This window comes from Rasamsonia emersonii (assembly GCF_000968595.1).
Source record: "Rasamsonia emersonii CBS 393.64 chromosome Unknown ctg1118621760031, whole genome shotgun sequence".
Classification (NCBI taxonomy): Eukaryota; Fungi; Ascomycota; class Eurotiomycetes; order Eurotiales; family Trichocomaceae; genus Rasamsonia; species Rasamsonia emersonii.
The window spans coordinates 18,819-41,919 of record NW_013563256.1 but is presented as its reverse complement, the minus strand read 5'-3'; the positions used below and the strand labels follow the sequence as shown (position 1 = coordinate 41,919).

At 47.8% G+C, this 23,101-nt stretch overlaps 7 protein-coding genes across 7 annotated transcripts; 4 read left to right on the top strand and 3 right to left on the bottom strand.

Annotated features, from left to right (window-relative positions):
* Nucleotides 1–1,980: 1,980 nt before the first annotated feature.
* Nucleotides 1,981–3,754, top strand: T310_2493 (Unspecific monooxygenase; the record flags this gene model as incomplete). The annotated part of the gene is made up of 4 exons (XM_013474585.1): nucleotides 1,981–2,349; nucleotides 2,416–3,173; nucleotides 3,240–3,358; nucleotides 3,432–3,754. The coding sequence occupies 4 exons, from the start codon at nucleotides 1,981–1,983 to the stop codon at nucleotides 3,752–3,754; spliced, it is 1,569 nt and encodes a 522-aa protein (XP_013330039.1).
* Nucleotides 3,755–6,159: 2,405 nt separating this feature from the next.
* On the bottom strand, nucleotides 6,160–6,745 carry T310_2492 (uncharacterized protein; the record flags this gene model as incomplete). The annotated part of the gene is made up of 2 exons (XM_013474584.1): nucleotides 6,160–6,360; nucleotides 6,662–6,745. The coding sequence occupies 2 exons, from the start codon at nucleotides 6,743–6,745 to the stop codon at nucleotides 6,160–6,162; spliced, it is 285 nt and encodes a 94-aa protein (XP_013330038.1).
* A 3,282-nt stretch (nucleotides 6,746–10,027) lies between these two features.
* Nucleotides 10,028–12,496, top strand: T310_2491 (Shugoshin family protein; the record flags this gene model as incomplete). The annotated part of the gene is made up of 4 exons (XM_013474583.1): nucleotides 10,028–10,076; nucleotides 10,149–10,581; nucleotides 10,634–11,160; nucleotides 11,226–12,496. 4 exons carry the CDS (start codon nucleotides 10,028–10,030, stop codon nucleotides 12,494–12,496), a joined length of 2,280 nt encoding a protein of 759 aa, XP_013330037.1.
* A 275-nt stretch (nucleotides 12,497–12,771) lies between these two features.
* T310_2490 (Type 1 phosphatases regulator ypi1) lies at nucleotides 12,772–14,069 on the bottom strand (the record flags this gene model as incomplete). Its single annotated transcript, XM_013474582.1, has 5 exons — nucleotides 12,772–13,073; nucleotides 13,200–13,467; nucleotides 13,554–13,673; nucleotides 13,765–13,847; nucleotides 14,060–14,069. 5 exons carry the CDS (start codon nucleotides 14,067–14,069, stop codon nucleotides 12,772–12,774), a joined length of 783 nt encoding a protein of 260 aa, XP_013330036.1.
* An 867-nt stretch (nucleotides 14,070–14,936) lies between these two features.
* Nucleotides 14,937–15,905, bottom strand: T310_2489 (uncharacterized protein; the record flags this gene model as incomplete). The annotated part of the gene is made up of 3 exons (XM_013474581.1): nucleotides 14,937–15,062; nucleotides 15,115–15,269; nucleotides 15,326–15,905. The coding sequence occupies 3 exons, from the start codon at nucleotides 15,903–15,905 to the stop codon at nucleotides 14,937–14,939; spliced, it is 861 nt and encodes a 286-aa protein (XP_013330035.1).
* Nucleotides 15,906–16,704: 799 nt separating this feature from the next.
* Nucleotides 16,705–20,218, top strand: T310_2488 (uncharacterized protein; the record flags this gene model as incomplete). Its single annotated transcript, XM_013474580.1, has 8 exons — nucleotides 16,705–17,457; nucleotides 17,516–18,711; nucleotides 18,771–19,278; nucleotides 19,461–19,500; nucleotides 19,705–19,768; nucleotides 19,947–19,969; nucleotides 20,000–20,107; nucleotides 20,142–20,218. 8 exons carry the CDS (start codon nucleotides 16,705–16,707, stop codon nucleotides 20,216–20,218), a joined length of 2,769 nt encoding a protein of 922 aa, XP_013330034.1.
* Nucleotides 20,219–21,547: 1,329 nt separating this feature from the next.
* T310_2487 (Uncharacterized protein) lies at nucleotides 21,548–22,525 on the top strand (the record flags this gene model as incomplete). The annotated part of the gene is made up of 2 exons (XM_013474579.1): nucleotides 21,548–22,073; nucleotides 22,149–22,525. The coding sequence occupies 2 exons, from the start codon at nucleotides 21,548–21,550 to the stop codon at nucleotides 22,523–22,525; spliced, it is 903 nt and encodes a 300-aa protein (XP_013330033.1).
* Between the last annotated feature and the right edge of the window lie 576 nt (nucleotides 22,526–23,101).

The following is a 23,101-nucleotide window of genomic DNA, read 5'->3' as shown; positions in this document are numbered from 1 at the left end:
GCGCTGTGGGAGCGACCAATGAAGATATATCAATTGACGTGAATGCCACTTTGCAAACCAAGGACGGCTCGATGCTCCTGCGGGAGGAAGAATGCAGCTTTGGTGGAGACCGGATGCTCGGTGGAGAGAGGCTGCCAGGACTCACGGGTAGTCACAATAACCAAATTCTATGATAGAAGGACACGAAAGGCAATGCAAAGTGAATTGAAGACAAATTGAAGGGTGGAAGGGAAAAAGACGTCGACGGAGAGGCAGAAAAGGGCCGACGTCGGGGTTACCAATTGGGGGGGGGGGGGGTCGAATTACTGCGGAGATGGAATGAATAATGACGAGAGCATCGCACTCTGTCCAACCCAGGCAAGGTATCATCGGCGTGCTATCGGTGGTGACTGCGTGAAGTCAGGATTAATAGTCTCCGGCCGTACCTGGATGGCGGGTGACGGCAGGCCTTCTGTGGAGGAACGATGACGGCGGCAATGCGCAAACCGGGCAGGCCAGAATTCTCCCACCAATCGCCTGCTCGGCCCAGCAGGCGTGGGATGCGCCTTCCTCGAGCGACCGGCGGAAGGCCGCTCCGGCGCCTGCTGGAAGAACAATTGTTCCGGGCCCACTGCTTGGCTGCGCATTTGCATGTGATGGGAAAAATTTCGCAGGGCGAAAAAAATCCATTGATAGCAAGAACGATCGTGGATGGTTGGACAGGAATCAGTGGAGCCATCTCCATACTGTTCTTTTGGGATTCAATAACCATATGGCCAGCCTGGTGGCTTGCACAGCAGCCCTCAGGCCCAGGCACCAGGCCGGACCCCACTGCCCAGTTGGATGGTCCAGTGGAGTACGGAGCAAGAGCAGCATCGTGATACGCCAGCCACGGTGGCTTTGGGGGTCGATCTCCGTGGACTGGAGCCCTGGATTTCGGCCAACTTGCCTGCTTGAACTGAAGATCGTGTTGGTCATCAGATCACGGCCTACCGATGCGCAACAGGCTCTTGATTCGGCACGTCCGTTTGCCGAGACAGAGTTTTTTTTTTAGTTATTTTAGTATTTTTTTTTACATGCTCTTCTCTCTTCTGAAACCTGCATTCCCTGGTCTTGTGTTGTGGCTTTCGGTGTTGTAGGCTTGTAGCTTTCCAATCTGAACTGCATTGCCATGACATCATGTGGTGTCCTTGCAGCAAATATTTATTACCCTCACTACTTGAGGAATCATCAACCAGTTCCGAAAGACACAAAATTCGAACACGAGGCCAAAGATCTGGATGGAATGGCGATATTTTTTTTTCGATCACTGCAGACTTGAGCTTGCAGTCTGACACGGTACAGGAGGTACCACACGCGTGTAGCAAGAACATAAACGCTTATCTCCGGAATCCGGAAGACTCGTAAGCAGGTGACACGTATGATTCAAGAATGTCTCGGCGAAGCATGACACAAGACACAAAATCATCCCAATGGGGGAAGCACAGTCCACGTGGATATGCCCATCTGCAACTGTCCATACTGCCCTATAAATAATATTATCACTTTTGACTGCCTCACCTACATGCTGCGGAAGTTTTCCGGGTGCGGAATTCGTTCGGTTCTGGGGTTGGCCGGTTGGCTCTCCACGAGATGCCTGCTTGGCGGGGTTCTCTCCAGTATGGAGTAGTTCCTAACCCTGTACAGCGCATGAGAGAAATCCGGGGTTGGTAAATGAGTGATCATTTGCCTGCATCTCCCCGCTCTTGAGATTCAATCTTCTCCGCATGTCTGACTGCCGAGAGAAGGATCACATCTCTATGGATAGAATCTCAATCGTGGGCGGAAATATTCCATTAGCTCTGCCCTGCGTAGTTTGGTGTTATTTTTACGACCAAAATGAATAGCACAAATACACATTTAAATTAAAGGGAATGTATTCATTTATTTAAGAAGAAGTCCCAGGATCTTGTTGTGGTGAACCGACCCAGTTGCACTGTAGAGAGCATCAACATCAACACCATGGCGTTGGGAACGACATTGCTTTCTTTGCAACATCACACCCTGCAATATCCTTTGCAATCTCTTGCAGCATTCACAGCCTTTATTACGATTGGATATGTGATCATCAATGAATTCATCCGGGCATCAGCTCGTGTCCCTGGAATCAAAGGACCTCGTGGTCTGCCGCTCATCGGCAACCTGGCACAGATCCGTGTCAATGCTGCAGAGCAATACCGCCAATGGGCAAAGACTTATGGTCCAGTCTATCAAATTCAACTGGGTAACATCCCGGTCTTGGTCGTGAATTCAGCGGCCTCAGCGAAGGTCCTCTTCGGACAGAATTCTCAGGCATTGAGTTCGAGGCCAGAATTCTATACGTTTCACAAAGTAAGAGAGGCGTGGTGGCTAATTCCTTGCTGTCGTGATTTACCCTAACTCTCTGCATTCCCACAGATCCTGTCAAATACGGCCGGCACAACCATAGGCACATCGCCATATAGTGAGTCTCTGAAGAGACGAAGGAAAGGTGCCGCGTCAGCCTTGAACAGACCCTCAATCCAGACGTACGTGCCGCATCTAGATCTCGAGACAAAGGACTTCATCTCCGAGCTGGTCAAATACGGGGAAGCTGGGAAAAAACCAGTGAATCCGATGCCGATGATCCAACGTCTGAGTTTGAGCTTGGCCTTGACATTAAACTGGGGCATTCGCATGCCATCTCAGGAGGAAGAGCTCTTTGCGGAGATCACCCATGTTGAGGAAGAGATCAGCAAGTTCAGGAGTACGACGGGCAACCTGCAGGACTATATTCCTCTGCTGCGCCTCAATCCCTTTAACATGGAATCGAGAAAGGCAAGAGAAATGAGGGATCGCCGCGATAAATACCTCAATGCTCTCAATCATGATCTTGATGAAAGGATGGCAAAAGGCATCCACAGACCTTGCATCCAAGCCAATGTCATCCTGGATAAAGAGGCCAAGTTGAACAAGGAGGAACTTACGTCAATCAGCTTGACCATGCTTTCTGGAGGCCTCGATACTATCACGACCCTGGTGGCCTGGAGCGTTGCCCTGCTTGCTCAGCGACCCGACATTCAGGACAAAGCCGCCGAGGCGATCAAGGAATACTATGATGAAAAACAGCCACTCTGCGACGCTGAAGATGATCAGCAGTGCGCGTATATTGTAGCACTCGTTCGAGAGTTCCTGAGGTACTTTTTTTTTTGATCCAATAGCGTCTTCCGTGATGTCGATCATTGCTGACAATCAACTTCCAGATATTATACCGTTCTTCGTCTTGCATTGCCTCGTACCTCGATCAAGGACATCACGTACGAAGGAGTAGTGATCCCAAAGGGAACCGTCTTTTTCCTGAACGCGTGGGCATGTAACATGGGTAAGTTCACCAATCGGCTCCAGCTACCTTCACTGTCGGCGGGTGTTGATAGCTTTCTGCGTCGACTTTTTAGATCCTGAGGTCTGGGATGATCCCGAAACGTTCAGACCGGAGAGATGGCTCGAGAAGCCCGATGCGCCGTTGTTCACTTATGGAATTGGGTACCGCATGTGTGCGGGCTCCCTGCTCGCGAATAGAGAGCTATATCTGGTTTTTCTTCGGATGCTTAACAGCTTCAGAATTGAGAAATATGACGAGGTTGACTGTCACCCTGTGACTGGAAATTCTGATCCCACCAGTCTCGTTTCCATTCCCAAACAATACCGCGTGAGGTTTATTCCCAAGAACGAGTCCATTCTACGAGAGGCCCTTGCCAATCACCGTGTCAAGGAGTAAGCTGCAACTAACGGAGAAGGTGAGGTGTTAGCTTAGGTAGGTAGAAATGAAGTGGACCTACCTAGGGAAGTAGTTCAATGCAGCTTGATCTCTGCCGGAATGGAGATATCAGGATCTCTGGTATAATATGCTGTGACTATTCTGCATTTTCTGTGCAATTTCACCTGTCATTTGCTCCTGCTTCTCTTGAAACATGAACTGAGTTGCGGTGACATCGTTGATGTCAAATATTTCCTAAAGCGCGGTTTAGATAGCCAATGTCAAAACTCGATGGCGACAATGACCAAGGAGGTGCAGAAATATTTGATGCAGACACAAGGAATCATAATTGGAGCAATCCATCAGACAATGGTGGCTACAATTGGTATGTTGTTTCGTAGAGCTTTCCTTTTCTCTCTTTCCCCTGCTTGCTCCCCAACCCTTTTTGTTCATGGAGTGTACGGAGTAGGAGAGGAGAGAAAAAGCTTGAAAAGAAACACGGTCGCAAGAAAGCTACCCTTACCTTCTTTTTCAGTGGAGATCACATGAGTTTTCCCAAAATATCACGACAACGTTTCGATAATGATGCTATACTGCCGCACGGAAGCTGATGGCACGTCAACAACCGACATCATATGACCCACCCACCAACTATTAAGTACGGAGTAGACCGAGGCTTGAATACCTATATTTGACGCCCCACATAAGGAGTAGACAAAGATGAGATCAGCATGATGAAAATATAGCACACCACAGCTGGCAATGTCATTTCCATACCGAGTCAGTTGAAACTCGAGCAGGGAGTTGCGCTACCTATAATCTTGATGATCATGACGACCTGTTTGGACCCACAATATCACTTTGATTTACAGGCCCGAAACGCTGCTCTCAATGTACTTTTGTTGCCTCAAGGTCATATTATTGCCATGAGAAATAAAACTTTTAGCCCAAAGAGGAAAAAAAAAAGACACTCCGAAGGCGACCCTCAATAACTCCATGCATCCCACCTCTTGAAACCCAATTGCAGTTGCTCGTACACGTAAAAGTACCGCTATTTCAGCAGGCGCATTCGCAAGACCCAGTATTTCCCAAAGCCCGAGGACACCGATCAATATAGCAGAGTTGAGAGCCTTTGAAACAATTGCATAAACGAAAGGGAGTAGAAGGGGGGAAGAAAGGACGTTCACGAATGTCTCAAAGACGACGGGAAATTCTGGAGACACAGGGCCGGGTAGTAAGGGTATAATGTGGATAAATAGTGTCACAAAAAAGAAACATGTAGGACTTGAAACAGCCCATCTCATGAATGAAGGGGCTTAAGTCGTTGCCAGACACGAGTTGTTCGCTCGTATGTGGAATAGTTGGGCCCGAAGGAGGTCAAAAACTATCCGCACGTGGTTTTCACGCAATCGAATTATGAAGTCGAGGATATCAATATAAGTTTAAGCCGAGAAAGGTGTTCCCGAGAGAAGATCCAACATTAAAAATGTCGAAGTGAAAGATCATCAGGTCGTTAAGCGTCGCTTCCAGTCACGCACTTGATCGAAGCAACTAGCATAATCCCGCAACTCGTTTCGAACATGGTCCGATAATATAGACAACTGGGAGGTATTGCTTCGTAGCGACGACAGAGAAGTTTGAGATGAAGATAGAGGTAGGCCATGTGTTAGGGATTGAGGGGAGTTCAACAAATGTTTATGCCCGACAGGAAAGTCGACTGTCGACATCAGTGGTGACCTCGACGTGTTTGCACCAAACATTATCTGAGTATTATTATAATTCGTTGGAGATGGCAGCCCCGAGTCTGGGAAGAACTGATCCAGTTCGGCCAGTCTGCAGGCCTGGGAGCAGTAGGCTCCCCCGAGAGTCTGTCGGTCGCAGACCAAACAGAAGTCGAGTGACCACTCTGTCATATTGCTCAGATGGCGACTGAAGAGGCGTAGGAGGAGGAGGAGGAGGAGGAGGAGCGGGATACAATATGGCGCGGCGTGCAGAACGACGGCTAGGGAAACAGCCAGAATATACGGGTTAAGAGAACGGAAAAGACGACTCGCGGCGGTTTATGAAGATCAACTGTAGAGATGGAACAACGCTGCCTTGGCGGCGGGTCAAATGACGGGACTGAGGATGTCGATATGAAATTATGAATCGCTGAGAAAGGAGTGCCGGCAGGCAGAAAAGAAGCGATGACGGCAGAAGGAATTTGACATGCACGGGATATGATATCACCTCATAACCTCCACATCGGGCTCATTTTTGTGCACGTCCAGAAAGACGGCAGGGGCCAGGCTGGTTCAGCGCCTGGAGGTGTTTGGAACCCTTTTTTCTTCCTGACGACGATTGAAGGCATAAGAATGGTACCTTGGAGGATAGATAAAGCAGACCCGAGTTGAAGAAACGGGCGTCCTACTAACTATAACAGTCATCTAGGAGCCTGAATCATCGCGAGGGAATGGGAACCAGGCTAGTACAGAAAAGGATTGAGACTTGGCTAGTAAGTGGGGATGACAGCAAGCAGCACGGAGGGCTCCGTAGGGGTCCATCCAGGTCGGTGGAGGCTTCCATAGCTTGTGCAGACAAAGTTCGGAGGACGGACTCCTGGCCTCTTGTCCAATCGGGTAGGGAGGCTGCAAGTTGCAGGTTACAAAAGCAGCGAAAGTGAACAACTAGTTTCTAGGACGATGACTCGACAGGACGCTCGCAGCGCATGCAGATGCTTCCAGAGGCAGAGGAAAGACTCTAAGAGGTGGTGGGTTGCATGAGCCACCCTAGCGTACAGAGAAGGGCGCCAAAAGAAACCTGGTGATAATCATGGCACCCATTCTTCTTCAGTGTCGAGAACAAAGTCATAATGAACTCGCGATCTTCGGTGAAGGAATCTGTCATTCTTTGGGAGCTTGCATCTCCAGGAGTTGAACTCCAACTTACAAACAGTTGACATTCTTCACCAAGGTTCCGTTTTTCCCTCTTCCCCATCTTCCAATCAGGAGAATGGTACATCGAAGAGGTCATAGCGTCCCGAGAGGCACGAAGCGTCTACTCCGTATTAGGCACAGGGAGTAGCGGCAGGTGCGGCACTGGCCAGGAAGTGGAAGATGGCGCGGCAGGTGTGACCACGACGGAATGGCGTCTACGACTCGTGAGTGTCCCAGCCATTAAATGCGTGGTTCGGGCGCGAGAGGGGAAAATCTTAAAAGGCAGCAGCAAACCTGGGAAACAAGGAAAGGAACCTTGCGGGAAGGAGCGCCAATTGCGTCGGCAGTCGCCCGCCACGGCCCAATTGTCGAAGAGCACAGGGTCTCCCTTCGACCAACCAGAGGTCGCGGAGGTGCAGGACGGCCCCATATCTCCATATGGACTAGATGCATCTGATGATCGGATGCTTGCCATGATACTATTGCTCAGCACTGAGCAGGGTCGAATCCAAGGTCAAGCCTGATAGAGCGCGTTTGGCGCCAAACCCAGAGGGGACCAATCCCAATCTGTTCGAAATTCTTCATGCAGCCTGCAGGCCTGGCCTGAGAGGGGAGCACTCCCATAGTGTTTGTATCGTTTCTTGCCTCTCACCTGTGTTGGTCGTCAACCTCTTTCTTCTAACGTTGCTGTCGCTGTGCTGAGAAAGCGAGGTCGACCAGTTTGGACAAGGAGGGAACCGCGAGTTAAATCAAGGGTCTGGGGGTGGCAAAAGAGGCCCCCATCCCTGGCCTCAGTCGCCTGCAGTAGCGCGCACGGGTACTCCGTCCTCCATTCCCATTAGTGGCAGCAAGACACTACCGCAGAGGCTTGGTGCATTCTCCGTAGAAGTCGTAGAGGAAAGCATACTCCCCGCTAGACTAGTCAGCGGACAGACACTCCTGGAAGACTCGGCCCGAGATCAGCATGGCAATGGACAGGCTCTCTGGGTATTATCTCCGTAATCAATGATATCAACGCGATTTCCTTGCGGAAAATACTTTTTGGAGCTTGAAAATTTGCAAGTACACAGTTGTCTAGGTGAAGAGTTAATAAATAATAATACTTAGAATATCGTCGACAAGCAGAACGACGCAAGTACGCAATACAAGACACAGTGGACTTGGGCTCTCCATACAAAAGTATTATTGCTGTTGTCATGGAACGAAGTGGTTTGGACACGCTTCGTACAGAGAGCTTCGATTAGGAAACGCGAAGAAACCTGCTTCAATAATCCGTATATATACACGCAGGTTCAATCAGATGACCACGGCGGCTCATTAACTTGTAGCGAGGTGTTAGGATCATAGTCTGCTTTATGAAATCTACTGAGTGCATGCGTGACTAGTAAAAGTACGGCACACAACTTACATATGAAGAAAGTTCTGAATCTTAGGCTTTGGCCTAGTGCAATGTGTTCTATATCAAGGTCCAATTCTCTACGCTCATGCTCCAAGTGACCCGGAAAGGATGGGAGACTGGCAGCATTGACTGAGGCTTAGCTAACTGGACATTTTCAGACTAACCTGATCCGGGTTATTTCATTTGTTCTTGCTTGCTTAGGTTTCATAAAAATTACCTAGGTAGGTCAATGGGACCGTCGCGCGATTGAACATTGAAAAAGGGCCTGCCGAGGCTCCCGGCACAGCCTTTGCCCAGCCTTCTCCATTGAGCGGACGGGAAACAAGTAGGCGAATTAACTCCACTTTGTACCGAGTAATCTTTCTCAGACGGATATGAGTATAGGCTATGCAGATCCTCGTATTGAAGCCATCCCAGAAAGCTCATCAGCTGAGCGAGGTTAACACGGTGGTTTCTTCCACCTGAACTCAGCCCTGAATTCTTTGGCCTTGTGTCTCTTAGCCAGCCGCGGGTGCTACTTTCCTTTCAAACACACATCGCAGATCTGTTTGCGCCATAAAGAATTTTCCACAAAGACTTAACCTTTCACTGTCCTTGTTGCTCCTGACAACCTTAACTTGATCACTATATGCCTGGTCGATGAAGAATTAAATCGGCACATTAATCGAGGTGGCACATCTGAGCTGCTTTCGGATGCAAAGAGAACGGTCTCGGTAGTTATCGCCGTCTCGCAAGAGATTCCACAGATTAGCACCCAACGAAAAGAGGGAGGGACTCCTCTCATCCGAACGATAAGATTCTGTGGTTTTGGATAGGCCCCGCGTAAGAGATTCACGTCTCAGGCCTTGGCCCGCAATCTTCGTCTCGATCAATGCCGCAAGTCTCCCATCAAGACCAGGCTCATGGGAAAGTAATTGAAATGACTCCGCAAGGCCGCTTAGCGAGCTATGTTCCTCTTAATGTAACTTGACGTTATATACTCAGGGGCTTTTCGGTTGGTCTGCTGGAATTCGGACAAGAGTTGCTGGAAGAGGTGCGACTTCACGAGCATCGGCTGCCAGGGACGACCTATGACTTCCACTTTCAGGAACTTGCAGTCGAGCCGCTTTCGCTGGATGATCAATCGGATTAGTACTTGAAACACCAAGACTCGCCGCAGGCTCATGTGAGAGCTGGTAGGGAAATCTCACTGGTTGCCATATTGATGGCTTGTAGGACATTGTCCCAATTTGCAAGAACACAAGCGACAGCTGGAAAGCAAAAAAAAAAGCCAGTCAACTTTGCTTGGTCTTTTGAAAGATCACACACGGACAAAAAAGCACGACAAACCTTCCGTTCCATCTTTCAATGTCCCTATCTTCTCTTCCAGAGCCTGCATTCGTTCCGCTAGCGCATGGCTGAGATCACGCAGTTGTCTGAGATTCTCCAGCTCGGCCTTCTTTGATTCAATCCGCGCGGCAAGGACTGACGCTTGCTGCGAAGCCACTGAATAGGCGTTGGGCTGGCGAAATGAAGAACTCGTGGATGAAGTCGTTGGAAACGAGGTTGGCCGGGGCCCGTGCGCCATAGTTTTAAGGCGGTAGTCACCTAATAATTGAATGTCGATGAATTATTTTATCACGATTTCAACGAAGGTAAAGATTATCAGTTCCCAGTCAGCGAAAGCGTTTAAAACAACAGGATATGATGATGTGGTGGGCTGTTCTCCATTCAGCACGCTAGCCCAGAGCTTGGCGGGAGTCCTGCCACGCGCAGTGAAGCTAGTCCATATTTAGTCAAATGTCAACAACACCAAAGCCTCTCGGTAAACTAGGAAGTAATCATAACTTTCACTTCGTCCGAGGTCACCACCAAATGTGAAAAGGTAGGTACTTTTACACCATCTCATCAACAGAATAGCGCGAGAATTTTGGAGATTGAACTGGAAGGTTAGGGGGTTTTTACGGCCACTTGGTTGAGAACGAGATTCCGGTGTGAGGGATGGCGCGATTGAACGAATTGCCTGCTCCGGCAGAATCAATTGAGGCTCGTAAGTTCAGTCCCTAACATTCGATTTAAAACTGTCTATCCATTTTCCAGCTAATAGCTGAGGGCGTTTTAGTGAAAAGACGCTTTGTTCGACAAAATCGCGAGATTGCCAGAGCAAATTCGATTCAGTCGCTCCGTATTCAAAGTCTCGAATCCGAAGTATCCCACCTCCTTAGGGAAAATGCAGCGCTTCGAGAGCAAGTTATCTCTCTCAGTCAAGATGTCGAAAAGTTCGAGGCTGCGAGATCTCTCAGCAACGAAATTTGCACCTATAAAGACAAGTTGGCGTCGAAACTTGCAGAACTAGGTAGCCTAGTGGACGAACTGGGAATGATGCCACAGAAATTTCGCAAAGTTAGCGAGCATCGAAAGGGCTCTGGCACTGAACGGCGACAATCCTGTATTTTACCTCCCAAGCGAATGGCGATTGGTCCTGATGGCGGTGAGGAAGACGGAAGACTTCCTGTCATACTGGAAGACAAGTATTTTCCAAGGAGAACATTAGAGTGGGTATTCCGTGAAGGTGAAGTTGTTACATTATACTGATTTGGTATCTAGATCCCAGGAAGTAGAGGCCATCTCGAATACAACTACAGATCCTTTTGATTCGCCCAAGATCGGATCACCACCAATTGCGCACCTTGACGTTGACCAAAGTCTCAGTCCGGAATCATTGACGGGCGATGCGGAGTTCACTAGGCCAGAGACTGTGGATAATGAAGAGCCCGACTCTCCACTACCAGCACGCTTAGACGCGAAATCGACTGGAAAGGAGAGCTCGTTTCTTACAGAAGTGAGCCAGGCGAAACATACAACAGGAGCCTCGAAATCCGAAATCGCAAAACCCGCTATGAAATCCGGATCAAAGCGGAAATTCAGTGCCAGAGATGATGATGACAAGTTCCTGTCGAACACGAACATCATCGATGACGATTTTCAATTCAGCCGTGCTATCAATATCTCACAGAAGACGGCCTCACAAACTGGGCCGCATAATCCGGAAGAGTCATTCGATTCCAGCCAAAATAATCTGACAAAACCGTTAAAAAATGCCAGAACATCTAGGCGTAAAGTACTGGAGCCAAGTACGTAAGATACTTTATCTTTACAGGTCTTATCTCAATATGAACTAACTCCAAAACTTTTGCAGAGAGCACAAATATGCGCCCAATGTCTCCCAGAAAGCAACCCACTGCAGACGTTGAAAGCCAGAAAAAGCATATCAAAAGAGACAATCATGAGGAGAATATGCAAAAAGATGCCCTGATACAAACGTCCCAGCAGCTCGATCCTGGTTCAAAGCCTGAGTCTGAAAATCCAGATAACAACGGAGGAAGAATCGTATCCTCAGAGACGCCCAGTGCTCCGGAGACATGCATTTCCGGGTCTGTGAAAGATTCGTCCTCCCAAGTCGAATCAAACGACTCTTCCCGTCAGCAAACTCGGGAGAACACTCAAACGGCCCCATCTACAACAGGGCCTGCATCCCGGCAGACCAGACGACCCCGACCCGCGATAAGCTACGCCGAACCGAATTTGAGAGACAAAATGCGCAGACCTACAGACGAGCTTGTTGACGCAGTGGTACCGGATCGATTTCGACGAATCTCCAGCTCGCAAGCGGAAAAGAATAATCATGGTAATGAGGAGCAAGACATACATGTTTCAAAGGCAAAGACGAGAACCACATCGGGAACAAAAGGAGACAGTGACATTTCTTCATCGTCATCAGCCCATAAGGATGCGACCCGCGAAACGGCTGCCTCGTCCGAGGATGTGAAATTCCACAGTCTATCCGAACTGCCAACCACTGTAATCACCGAAAGGAAGCGAAGAACACTCTCAGCAAACAAGGACGATTTGATCCGGTCACAAGACTGTGATGTCACGTCTGGAAGCTCCGCCCATACAGTCATGCCAGGAGGAAGAAAAGCTCCTGACCGCAAACATCGTGGAGTATGCAATGACAATAATCCGGACACAGCACAAATCAGCGCTGAGAGATCGTCAAATCCTGAAATAAGCAACGAAACAGAAATCACGCCAGCGGCAGGAAGTACAGACAAACTACCTGCTGGCACGGTTCGACATACCCGACGACATTCTTCCAATACAGGCAGTGTCTATCGTGACGCCTGTTTTGGAGATGGTCAGTTCGATGACCATCAACGACAGAAGTCCTTGGAATCAGATAGAAAATTATCAGGGCACACACAGACTTCTAAAGGAACAATCCACCAAATGGAAAATGAGGTCGGTCAATTCAACAGGAAAGAACAGGACGGAGGAGAGATATCTTTCAACGAAATCGCGGAGCATGCCAAAGACAACTCGGAAGATTCAATGAACACGGCTGCAGATGGGGGCCAGATCAAGCGCAGTCAGCGAGGTGCAGCCAGGAGACGTAGTATGATGTTGTGAGGGCGTTGCTGCGCAGATGAAATATCTTCTCTGTGAATCTGTCAGAGAAGCGCGACAGAGCTTGTAACTGGTATATACTCACTTATGCTTATTTTGTGGTTTGACGGAACTTGGAACAGGTGTGTGGTAGATACCCATCAACACTGCAGTTTGTTGGCAGAGGTTTGGTGTTTGATTGTCATGTTTCTCGGGTATGGTAATAACTCTGGAATAAATATATGCAAAGCAATGCTTCCTTCAAAAGAAAAAGTGAAGATATGCAACCCAGATGAGCATCAGGTTCCGCGCTCTTCAGAATATCTTTTAGAAGCGGATTTTGGTACTCTCTCGTACGCATTGGGACTTGGCTTTCTCTTTTTAGACTTTCTCTTGTGATGATGGCCGGAGGGACACGAGGTGCTATCGTCAACATGTCCACCATCTGCATGGCTGCACCGCCCTCTTATTGCTCTATCCTGTCCATTGACAACATCGCTATCACTATCACTTTCCGTATCCGAGGAGCTCGAATCCGACGACGACGACGACTCAGAGCTACTTTCGCCTACCGGGCGAGGTTTGTGATAGATGCAGCAGACTATAGGTTCCGTCAGCAGCTGCTGCATTGTCAAGAAACTGAAATAAACGTGCAGACGCCACGAAAGTTCACTAGGACTGATTTACAAGAACGGCAGCTGAAAGCGTGCCCCAAGCTCCTACCTACCTTTCGAACTCTTCTTCCCCATTCCTTCATTATTGACTACATCTTCACGCCATCTGATGTGTCGCGTAGGTGGCCTCTCGGTATTTTGCGTTGAATCCGTAACACTTTCGCCTCTCAGTCTCAAAGTACCCCGAACCACGGTGCTCGAAGTCCCTTGATGTGATTCTGTTTCCGTGTCCACTTGCGAGCCAACTGTCACGTTCGGATTGCGCTGCCTGTTTTGCGACATATCCACAAAGACGACAGAATCGTGGAATGAGGGAATGGGCTGTCTCTCAAATAGAGAATCAAGTTGGTAGGTAGATTGTGTTAGGAACAGTGTTCGAAACTTGCATACGGTGCTTAGTTTCTGACATTGCTGACAAAGCAGCTGGGAAACAATGTGGGGTAAAGTGATTGCACGTGAGCGGCTTCAGCGCTTGTTCGATGGCGTTTAACTTGCCCACCTGGGAAGTCGGGGGCACAGGTACCTACCTATGTAGGTAAAGTCATCTTCACACTTAGTAGATTTTAGTAAAAATGACTACCTGCTTGTCTCCTAAATTTTATAAAACCAGCTACCTACCCATCTCCTTGTGAGAGGGTTCGATCCGTAGATGAGTACGAAGGTCTTTAGTAGGCAAATACGGTCTCTAAGGTGTTGGAGTCCTACGCAGTGAATCAGCTGGTATCTGAGATATAAGGAAGGAGATTGTTCCTAGGAGTTTGGGGGTATGAAATCAGCCTATTTTAAAACTCATCTTTGTGTTCCTTTCTAATCATCACTGTTGTCAAATTCTAGTGGTCTAAGTGGTAGTCAAAACTGAGTCGTTGTGGTTGAATCCCTTGCTCCGATACTGCAGGAGGCTAATCTAGCTTACCAATATACATCGTGATTCGTGTGGTCGTTGGGTGATCTCGCTTAGATCGCTCGATTACCGGTCAAAATTGATGAGTCATTTCATCGTTCGCGCCGACATAATGGGTATCATTGATATGGAACAACGTGAACAATGTACGACAGGCAGCACGTTAGGTTCGGATTCATGTAGCTGATGCTGACCTTCTCTCGAAGGTCAATTAGCAGGGGTTCGGAATCTAAACACGTGAGCTCGGGAACCCTCACTACCTCCCTCGACACAGGATGGAATTTCCGGCGTCACAAGGAATTGGCAAATATTGTATAAAGAAAAGATATCTAATATATCTAGTAGATGATCTTCTCAAGCTGAAGTTATAAGCTTTAAAAATAACTTCAGAGGTAGTAAACCCTTTTGAGGTCTCTAGTACTAAGAAATAGATATAGGTTTAGAAGTACCACCTCCATATGTAGATACTTAAGGATTGTGCAGAAGAATAACCAAAGAAAAGGAGTTTTCTCTTTCCAGCGACACGGGAGACTCGACTCGTCACTGGAAGAAGCACAGCCGTGATTACCTACCTAAGTAATGAGCTTCAACTGCCTATTCGGGAAGCTTATTAGAAAGCCAGGCTGTTCCGGTGGGGTGCCACAGAAATCCTCTAATAGTACAAAGTATACACATGGCGGATTCTTTGTTCTGCCTGCAAAATACTCCGGAGTACGCATGGTTGATATTTAAGATCACTTTTTGATTTTTTTTTACTGGATTTATCCTCTGCTTTTGAAACATCAAGCAAATCCAAATATAAACTACAACTAGTGTCTCGTATATTCTGAAAACACATAAGTGCTGCCACAGTATTCCGGACTTGATAGTTCATCTCTTGCCAGCATGTCTACCACGCTTTACCTGTCGTAGATGTAGAGCGTTTCATCGGAGGCCGGCCGGCTTCTGGCGGAAGAACGATTGGAACTGCGTCCATGGAGATTTCCGGAAGGTAGTCTCTGGGCTTGTCGGTATCCTGGATATATGTTAAAGACTAGTCATGTCTATAGACGGGATGCGGGATGTACCCTGTTCACGTCCCACGCCACATTGACGACAAACTTCCTATTCACTTTCGAAAAGGTGATGATCTGGTCGATGTTCGGATTACGCATGAGTGTTGGCAATTCTGCATAGTAGAAAATCTCGCCGTTTGTGGCCTGACCACCATGATCGGGATCCACTGGAGGAGTAATAATTAGCCAAAATGTAGGGGGAAGAGGTTAAGGAAAGCCAAACCATCTTGAGGATGCTGGGACGGAGGAGAGAAGAGAGTCCGGCAGTTGTTGTTATTCATATACACGTAGGCCTTTCCATTGGTGGCAGCAGCAGCAAGAGCTGTCGAGAAGAAGACAATAAGCCTAAGGCTCCAGATTCGTTTGAAGTTGTAGCGGGTCTGCTTGCCTTTGGAAGCTCGATACATTGCCCTCCAGTAGAGATTATTTTGCTCCGTACCAAGGTTCATATTGGTCTGGAAGAAATTGAAATCAAACACATCACTGAAGAGCTTCCCCTTGAAGTCCAATCTCATTTCGATGAACTCGTAAATGTTTTCAAAGTCATCAGCTGTTGTCGCTCCGCCAGCCCAAAAAATACCAACACGGTCCTCGTCTGGGACCTTTGAAGTGTATGCATTGATGAAATCTTTCACATAGAAAATGCCATCAGGGTCTTTGCCGGAGAGGGTCCCATCCGCATCAGCCCTGGGCAGAAGGGTATTGTTTTGCTGGAAGGGAGAAGGCAGAACACTGGCAGCCGCCTGGAACGGAAGAGTGCACGCCGCAGCAGCGACGAAGAGGGTTTTGAATGAGAGGAGCATGTAGGATAACCAGCTCAATTCGAATGTCAGTTTTAACAAAAGTGATGGATGGGCCCTCCGGGATCCGACAAACAAGAGATCAAATGAAACGAAAGTAGGTGAGAAGAAGAGATGGTAATTGCATTCAAAAGATCGCGCTTCTCGTGGATTTTATTTTACTAGAAAAAAAATACCAGAGATGAATCCCATCATCCCAATTGTGGCGGGCCCCTGCTGCTGCATCCCCATTTCTAGCCCCATGTTAAACCGTCCGTGATTCTGCTCTGTACATAGGTTGGGGGCGACGCGGCCGATGTGCCTGACGGTCCAGACAGGTCGACAGCGCAGAGACCTTCTTTTTTTCTTTGACTTGATTTTCATCTTTTCATCTATCCTGAAGACCCTCATCATGCAGAGGGGCCAAAAGAGACGCCTGAGGCCCCAACCACGAGCCGTTAGGCAGACTTGGCATCCGTCTGCCAGTCAGAGACTGTCCCTGCCGGAAGGATTAGCCCTAAAAAGTCTAAACCACCGTTGACATTGGGGGCGGCTCTACAATACAATATGCTTGCGATGATCGAGACCTTCACGGCCAAGACGCAAAACCAGGGAAGCAATACTTGATGCGCAGTTTGTTAAGCCATCTCATAATGCTGAGGCTCGTGGCAGTAGTGGGGGCAACATTGGTGGTATCCCCAAGTTGTTTTCCGTCTCTTAAAAGATCCCCTTGGCCCTCTTCGCAGCTATCTTGATATTCATCAAGACGTTCTTTTTTTGCATTCTTTACGGTTGTTTCCTCCAGGGTGGTGCTCTTTCCACCATGCACATTCGTCTTGGGGTTAGCTCATGGGTGGTCCTGTGGGCAATATATACGATAACCCTCCTGCCCACCACCGATGCATTCTCGAAGAGGCCCTTTCCCAGTTCTTCATCAATATCAAAAAACAGCACTACACCTCGCACGTCCTACGCATTCACCCGTTCGAAAAGCTTGGGATTGAGCTCTTCTAGCCAGATCCCCGGTGCTTCAAACCCGACTCCTTCTACTAGCCACACACATTCGCCTCCATCTTCACCCAGCTCAACGGTTCCTCAACAAGCATCCTCGACTGTCAACTTGGGCACCAGCAGCCGTCATTCTTCAATATCAATTTCTACTCCACAGAATGCTGCCACCTCACCAGGGAGCACTACTGCACCAAGGAGCACCACCTCAACTGGCCGCCTATCATCTCCCACTCCTGGATCTTCAATTGCAGCCGCGACCACGTCTCGTGGTGGAAATGATTTTGGTCCCTCGATTTTCACCACCACAGTTGTGACATCTGGGCCATCTAGTACACATACTGAAGTTATCCCATTTATCTCCGGAGGCGATGTAACAAGTGCAATCCCCGTGCAGGCAACCACAACCATTGATCCTAGTGGTATAGAAGCGAGCTCTAGTGCCCGCGAATTGCAGACACAGCTTGCTGCGATTATTCCGGTCATTAAATCTTTCATTGATGATCCACAGACCCAGAATGCTGAAAATGCCATCACCTCCATCAAAAAAGTAGAGCCAGAAGCCGAGGTATTCACGTCACCTGAGCCGTATTCGTTGGAACCGAGTTCAACTAACGCTGGTGCAGGAATTAATGGCGAAACTTGGATCGTCGAGCGGATCGAAGAAGTCATGTAGTGTGAACACCAACCTCATTACTGACCTCTTCAACGCTGTCTCCTGTGTCACAGACAATTTAAATAAGGCAGTGACAGAAATTGAGGGCGGCATCAATAACGGCTTCAAAAATGTCAACGACGTTGAGTCAACTTTGACCAATCTGGAGAATCTCCAAAAGCCGCTTGACAGCAACCAACAAGAATCGAATAAGCCCACCGAGTCAGCTCAATCAACCGAATCAAAAACATCCTCCCAAACATCTTCCCAAACATCCTCTTGCACAGCATCTTCAACGGTCCTGGATGTCTTCGTGGGATGCTTTGTTACTGCAGCACCGGGGCGTAGAGGGCAAGGGGCACAGTCTTGCACTACAAGCAAGTCAACGATCACTGGTTGCGACTTGACCGCCACCACGACAACAACATTCTCATCTTGCACATCGATGCAAACTGCCAGCGATTGCCGTGCCATATGCCCTTCTGTCACCTCCACTCCAGAAAGAGTTCGAAGTCAAAGCTGCAGCACGACCTGTTACTCGACTTTTACCGGGTGCGATATCACAGGAACCACAACAACCACCTATACGTCCCCAGATGCATGTCCCATGCTCACATCGGGTGCAGCAACAACGACTATACAAGGTCCTTTTGTGACTGCCTGGTGGGATTATGGCCTCTCATGTGCAGGATCCTGCTCAGCATTCTCTGTACCTTCAGGTTCTGCTTCTGGTTCTCCCTTAGGCACAGCAGTGTCAACACCCTCTTCAACGACAAAATCCTCGTCAGGAACAAGGTCACAGGCTTCGTCAAGGACCAGGTCGTCTTCTCTGACACCGACCCCAACTAAGACGCCAACTATCACTACTCCGCCAGCGACTACGCAAGTGACTACACGAGAGACTACAACCACATCACGGGAATCTTCGACGACCACACCACGAGCATCTTCGACGATCACGCCAGCTCCAATCTGCTCAGAGGGAAGCAATGAACTGATGGGTGTGAATAATGAGCCGTCATCTTGGTGTTTCTGTGGTGGACGTGGGCCATTCTCAACTATCCCCGGTGCAACAACGTCGTACTGTAACTTCTCAACCCTGCCAAGTCAAACAATCACTCTAACTTCCCACTCCACTTCTGTGAACACTGGTTGCGTGGTGACTACGTGAGTGATCTATAAAAGCCCTGTAAATATGGATTTTATCACTAACTAATCGTACACAGGACGACTTATACTCAAAGCAGTGCATCCGACCGTGTCACAACCGCCACTCAGTGTCAATGTGGTGACGTAATTGCAGCCTTTGAAACTACCACATCTGGTAATGCTGTTATAGCTGGCTGCGCCCTGCCGACATCATGGGCATTAAAGAAGACAATATCGACGATTACTCCCACGCCAACTCTGAATCCTAATGCAACTGGAACAATTCAGTGCTTCCCGACACATGGCACCAGTGAAGCTGACAAGCTTATTCAAGTTAGCAACTTTGATCCGGCCGAGTTTTGCGCCAAGAATCAATCAGACTGGTTATATGTCGGCAGCTCCGACCCCCTGACCCCGGCTGGTAACAATTACATCTTCTCAGGATATACCCTGGACGAACATGCCCCGGCCGAGTGTCACCATTTGTACACATCGGGTTCGACAAAACTTGAGCAAGACCTTTGCTACGAGCCGCTTAAGGCAATCGCTAAGGCGTGCCCATGGAACGGTGGGCAAGCTCGTAATGTCTGTGGTCTCTGGTGGCTGCAGACATGTCCTCTTGGCAAGACCTGTCCGAAGGGCGACCCTAGCTGACAGTCAATTGAGGCATGATCTGGATAAGAGAGCCTTTTTTTCCCCTTGTACCTAAATATTTGGTCATATGGGTTTGTCTTCATGCCTGTTAGAATATATGTTATTCAACACAGTGTGCCATGACATCTTTTTCCACCTTGAAGCTCGTAGCTCGTACGCAAAACACAAACAACAGCGGCCTCGATTGTAGTTGAAATGCTATGTCCCGGATTGCATTCGGAAATTTAGCAGGTTAAATTGAAGTCAGAATAAGCACATTTTAGACCCCAGCTCTATCTTGTGACGCTGGAAGGGAAAGAAAGCAGTCCTCAGGATGCAAATGGAAATGAGAGTATATTAATATCTCATGGGCCGAAGATAACTGTAAGGAATTCCGTCCTAGAGCTCAACTAGGCGTTCGAGAAGGCTACCTAGGTATACCGTAAGTCGGAGAGCTAACATTTGAGGTTTAACATGACATCCACAATTTGTCTAAGTGCCCTTTTCGTACTTTTGTTGATAGCTAGAACCCCATTGCTAAAGTTTCTTTTCTGATTTCAAATCTTTGACTGCTAGTAAATGAAAACCAATTTTCATGCTGGAGTAAGACCCATAGCTAGAAGTCGCTCCCTTGCCAGTGGCCGTAAGTTAGCTAGTGACATTTGATGTACAGCATTTTGGTTTCTCCCCTGGAAGATTCCTGCTCCAAAGATCTCACCAAGAGTGATGGGGATTATTAGTTGTGCAGCAAGAGCAGGTATGGGGGAAATATCCTATAATTGTAAGCTTCTGATTAAATATGAATATTGAAGCAGACCAAAGAATACCTCATGATGCAGTAAGATTTCAGCCCCTACAGCATTGCGATGATACACCTCAACAACTCCTTTGACTCGATTATTTGCACCTTTGGACCATTGAAGCAGGATCACATATGTAACGGCGGGTCCACCTGAAAACCAAAGATTCTTGTCGCTCTGAAGATGAGGCCAACTTTCTGACCAACCACTTTCAACCACTACTGTTGGGAGAGGGTAGGTGTTGAGCCTGATAAAGAGGTCTGGTTCTTTGCTGGAGCCGGTATAGATTCCAGAGAAACCAGTAAATCCTATTTAATGTTAGAAAAGGTTTAAGGATCATATAAAGCAGGGCCCATGACTAACTGGTGCCAACATTGAAATCCAGAAATTTCCACTCAGGAAAAGTCAGAAATTGAGATTTTAACATATTAGAGAACTCATTCTTAATCCAGTGGACATGAACATTATGGATTTCGGTGGGCATAATATGGACACGGAAAACTTCTGTTGCTGAGTTTTAATGTATGCTAATATTCAATAGAGATATTAACTTGGAAGATTGCGAATAATTAAAGCATAACTGACCGTGGAAATGTCCTTTCAATTCTAGGCTCAGCTGCTAGAGAGTCTGCCACAAGGGAACCAATAGAAGGGTGGATGCCTTTGTAGACCAACTCCTGGGAGTTTGTGGCATTAACAACAGCAGCACAGATCTCATCGAATAACTTTTGTGCTGATAAAGGTGGCTTTTCAAGTGTGCTGCTGTTTCTGAGCTGGTGTAATGATGGTGTAGAATCTGTCATTTTGAAGGAGAAGATTGTAGAGATGAGTATTCATTGATTTTTGCATAAGAAAATATGGGAACATGAAGCATGAAAGTGAATGGAAGTAGAGTGAAAAGTGAGTAATGTGGAAAGGGAAGAAGAGTAGGCAGCTGTCCAGTAACGTCACTATGGTTAGTATGGACCGACCCAGAAATACAGACCTGGTTGCCGGGATCTCAAATTCGACTCTTTGATATTAGAAAGCTATGCAGAGAGCGGTGTCCAGTGTCGCCGAAAAAAGGCATCGTTCCCTCCTACTTACAGACTATAGAGGTAGTTTCACTAGGAAAATAGTGGGAGAGACGCCACAGTCTGCGTGGGTGTCCCCATGGAGATTTCTATTGTTATTAACTATTATTTATTATTGCCCAACATTGGAATTGGGGGCCAGAATAACCTACCAGAGCACCACCGGATCAGCTTTAAAGTATCGGTCTTAGTTGTACTGGTTTCAAAACACCCGTGACTCACATTTGAATTCACCGTTCAGATCTATACACATGTACTATAACTATATCAGTTTGAAACATAGTTATTTATTATCAGCAGTATCCGTCAACTGAATGTCAGGTGCTCGACTACCAGCCGGCCGCAACCATGCTACCATCACAAGCAGAGCTTAGGTCCTTATGTGCAAATGGAAACCTTCCAAAACTCCAGACCTTTCTGGAGAAGACACTTCCCTCGATGTCCACAGACGAACAGGTCAAGTATTGTAACCACCCAGTCAAGCCATGTGACGAGGTACCTTGCTCCATCAAGGTCACCAATCTTGCAAGTGCAGCCGCGGAAGCTGGACAGATAGAAGTCTTCACATACCTTTGGGATAAATACCTGGGGCCTCGTGGCGCCAGAATCCCTTGGGAGGCTCTCAGGGCGGCTGCGCGTTTTGGCTCAATACCCATGGCAGAAGCATTCTACGTCCGAGATCCCAGCTGTTTTAACACAATTGAACCAGAGAGTCCCCGTGGGGGGCCAGTAAGAAACACACAGATCGATGTTGCGATCCGCCAGGACAACTTTGACTACGTTGATTATCTCCTAGCTCACGGCGCGGACATGAACTACCAATTCCCTGAGCGGAGCCCTGTAAGAGCTGCGGTCCGAAGTGCCGTCAACGATCGTAAGCAACCATATGTGTTATTTTCTTTACTGTTTCTTTCCTTTTTTTTTCATATGTCTAACTGAACATACCTAGGGACTGCAATTAGACGGATTAACTTCCTCGTTGAGCGCGGCGCTTGGGTGAGAGGGTCCGGCGCGCTTCGAGCAGCCGCTAGTGAAGGCAAACTTGACATTGTACGCCTCTTGCTTTCCAAAGGAGCGGACGTTGACGATTTGGGTGATGAGTCACAACCGATACATCGGATGAGAACTTCGTCACTTATTTCGGCAGCGGCAGCCGGCCATGAGGGCGTCATCATGGTTCTCCTCCAACATGGTGCCAAGTTCGATCATGTGGATCGCTCTGGTATGTCTGCCCTTAAAGCCGCCGAGAAGAATCATCATATCCGCGCTGCAGAAGTCTTGCGTCAATACCAGTTAAGCTCTGAAAGAGCGCATCGTATTCCATAGCCCAACAGATCCTGGGGGAACTTTCTGTTTCATACAGCAGGTTGTCGCTTTACATAATGCATTATTGTATACCAGTTCAGTCATGTCATTTACAATGCTATCTACGTGATTCCCACTTGGGGCTTGAAGGCGGGACACCTGGCTGTGCTTCTGGGGGTATATTTGACAGACTCTGTTGTTATCTAACAGTCAAGATATTTGTAGAATACATGTAATGTAATATGACTATGCCCAATGCCGCAAAAGAAGCAATCAAAACGAGACTTAGGTGGGGATTCTGAACTATCCATTAGTTGATCTCATTGGCTATCATTTGAACAACGGATTTGATGATACACTCGCATCTTCCATATACTGCGCAGGTGTGGATTAAGGAAGCCAAGATATTGATCATACAGCAGACGAACCGTTTGCTTATTAGAACTACCTAGGCTATGAACCTTGACCTAGGTGTGAGAGAGCTACCAGCTGTGAGAAGCAGGAATTCTCTGACAAACTGCCAGAATTGGATCATACTTCTACAGTTATTCTTTTTTATATATAGAAGATGAAATGATTGCTGCATCTTGGATCTTT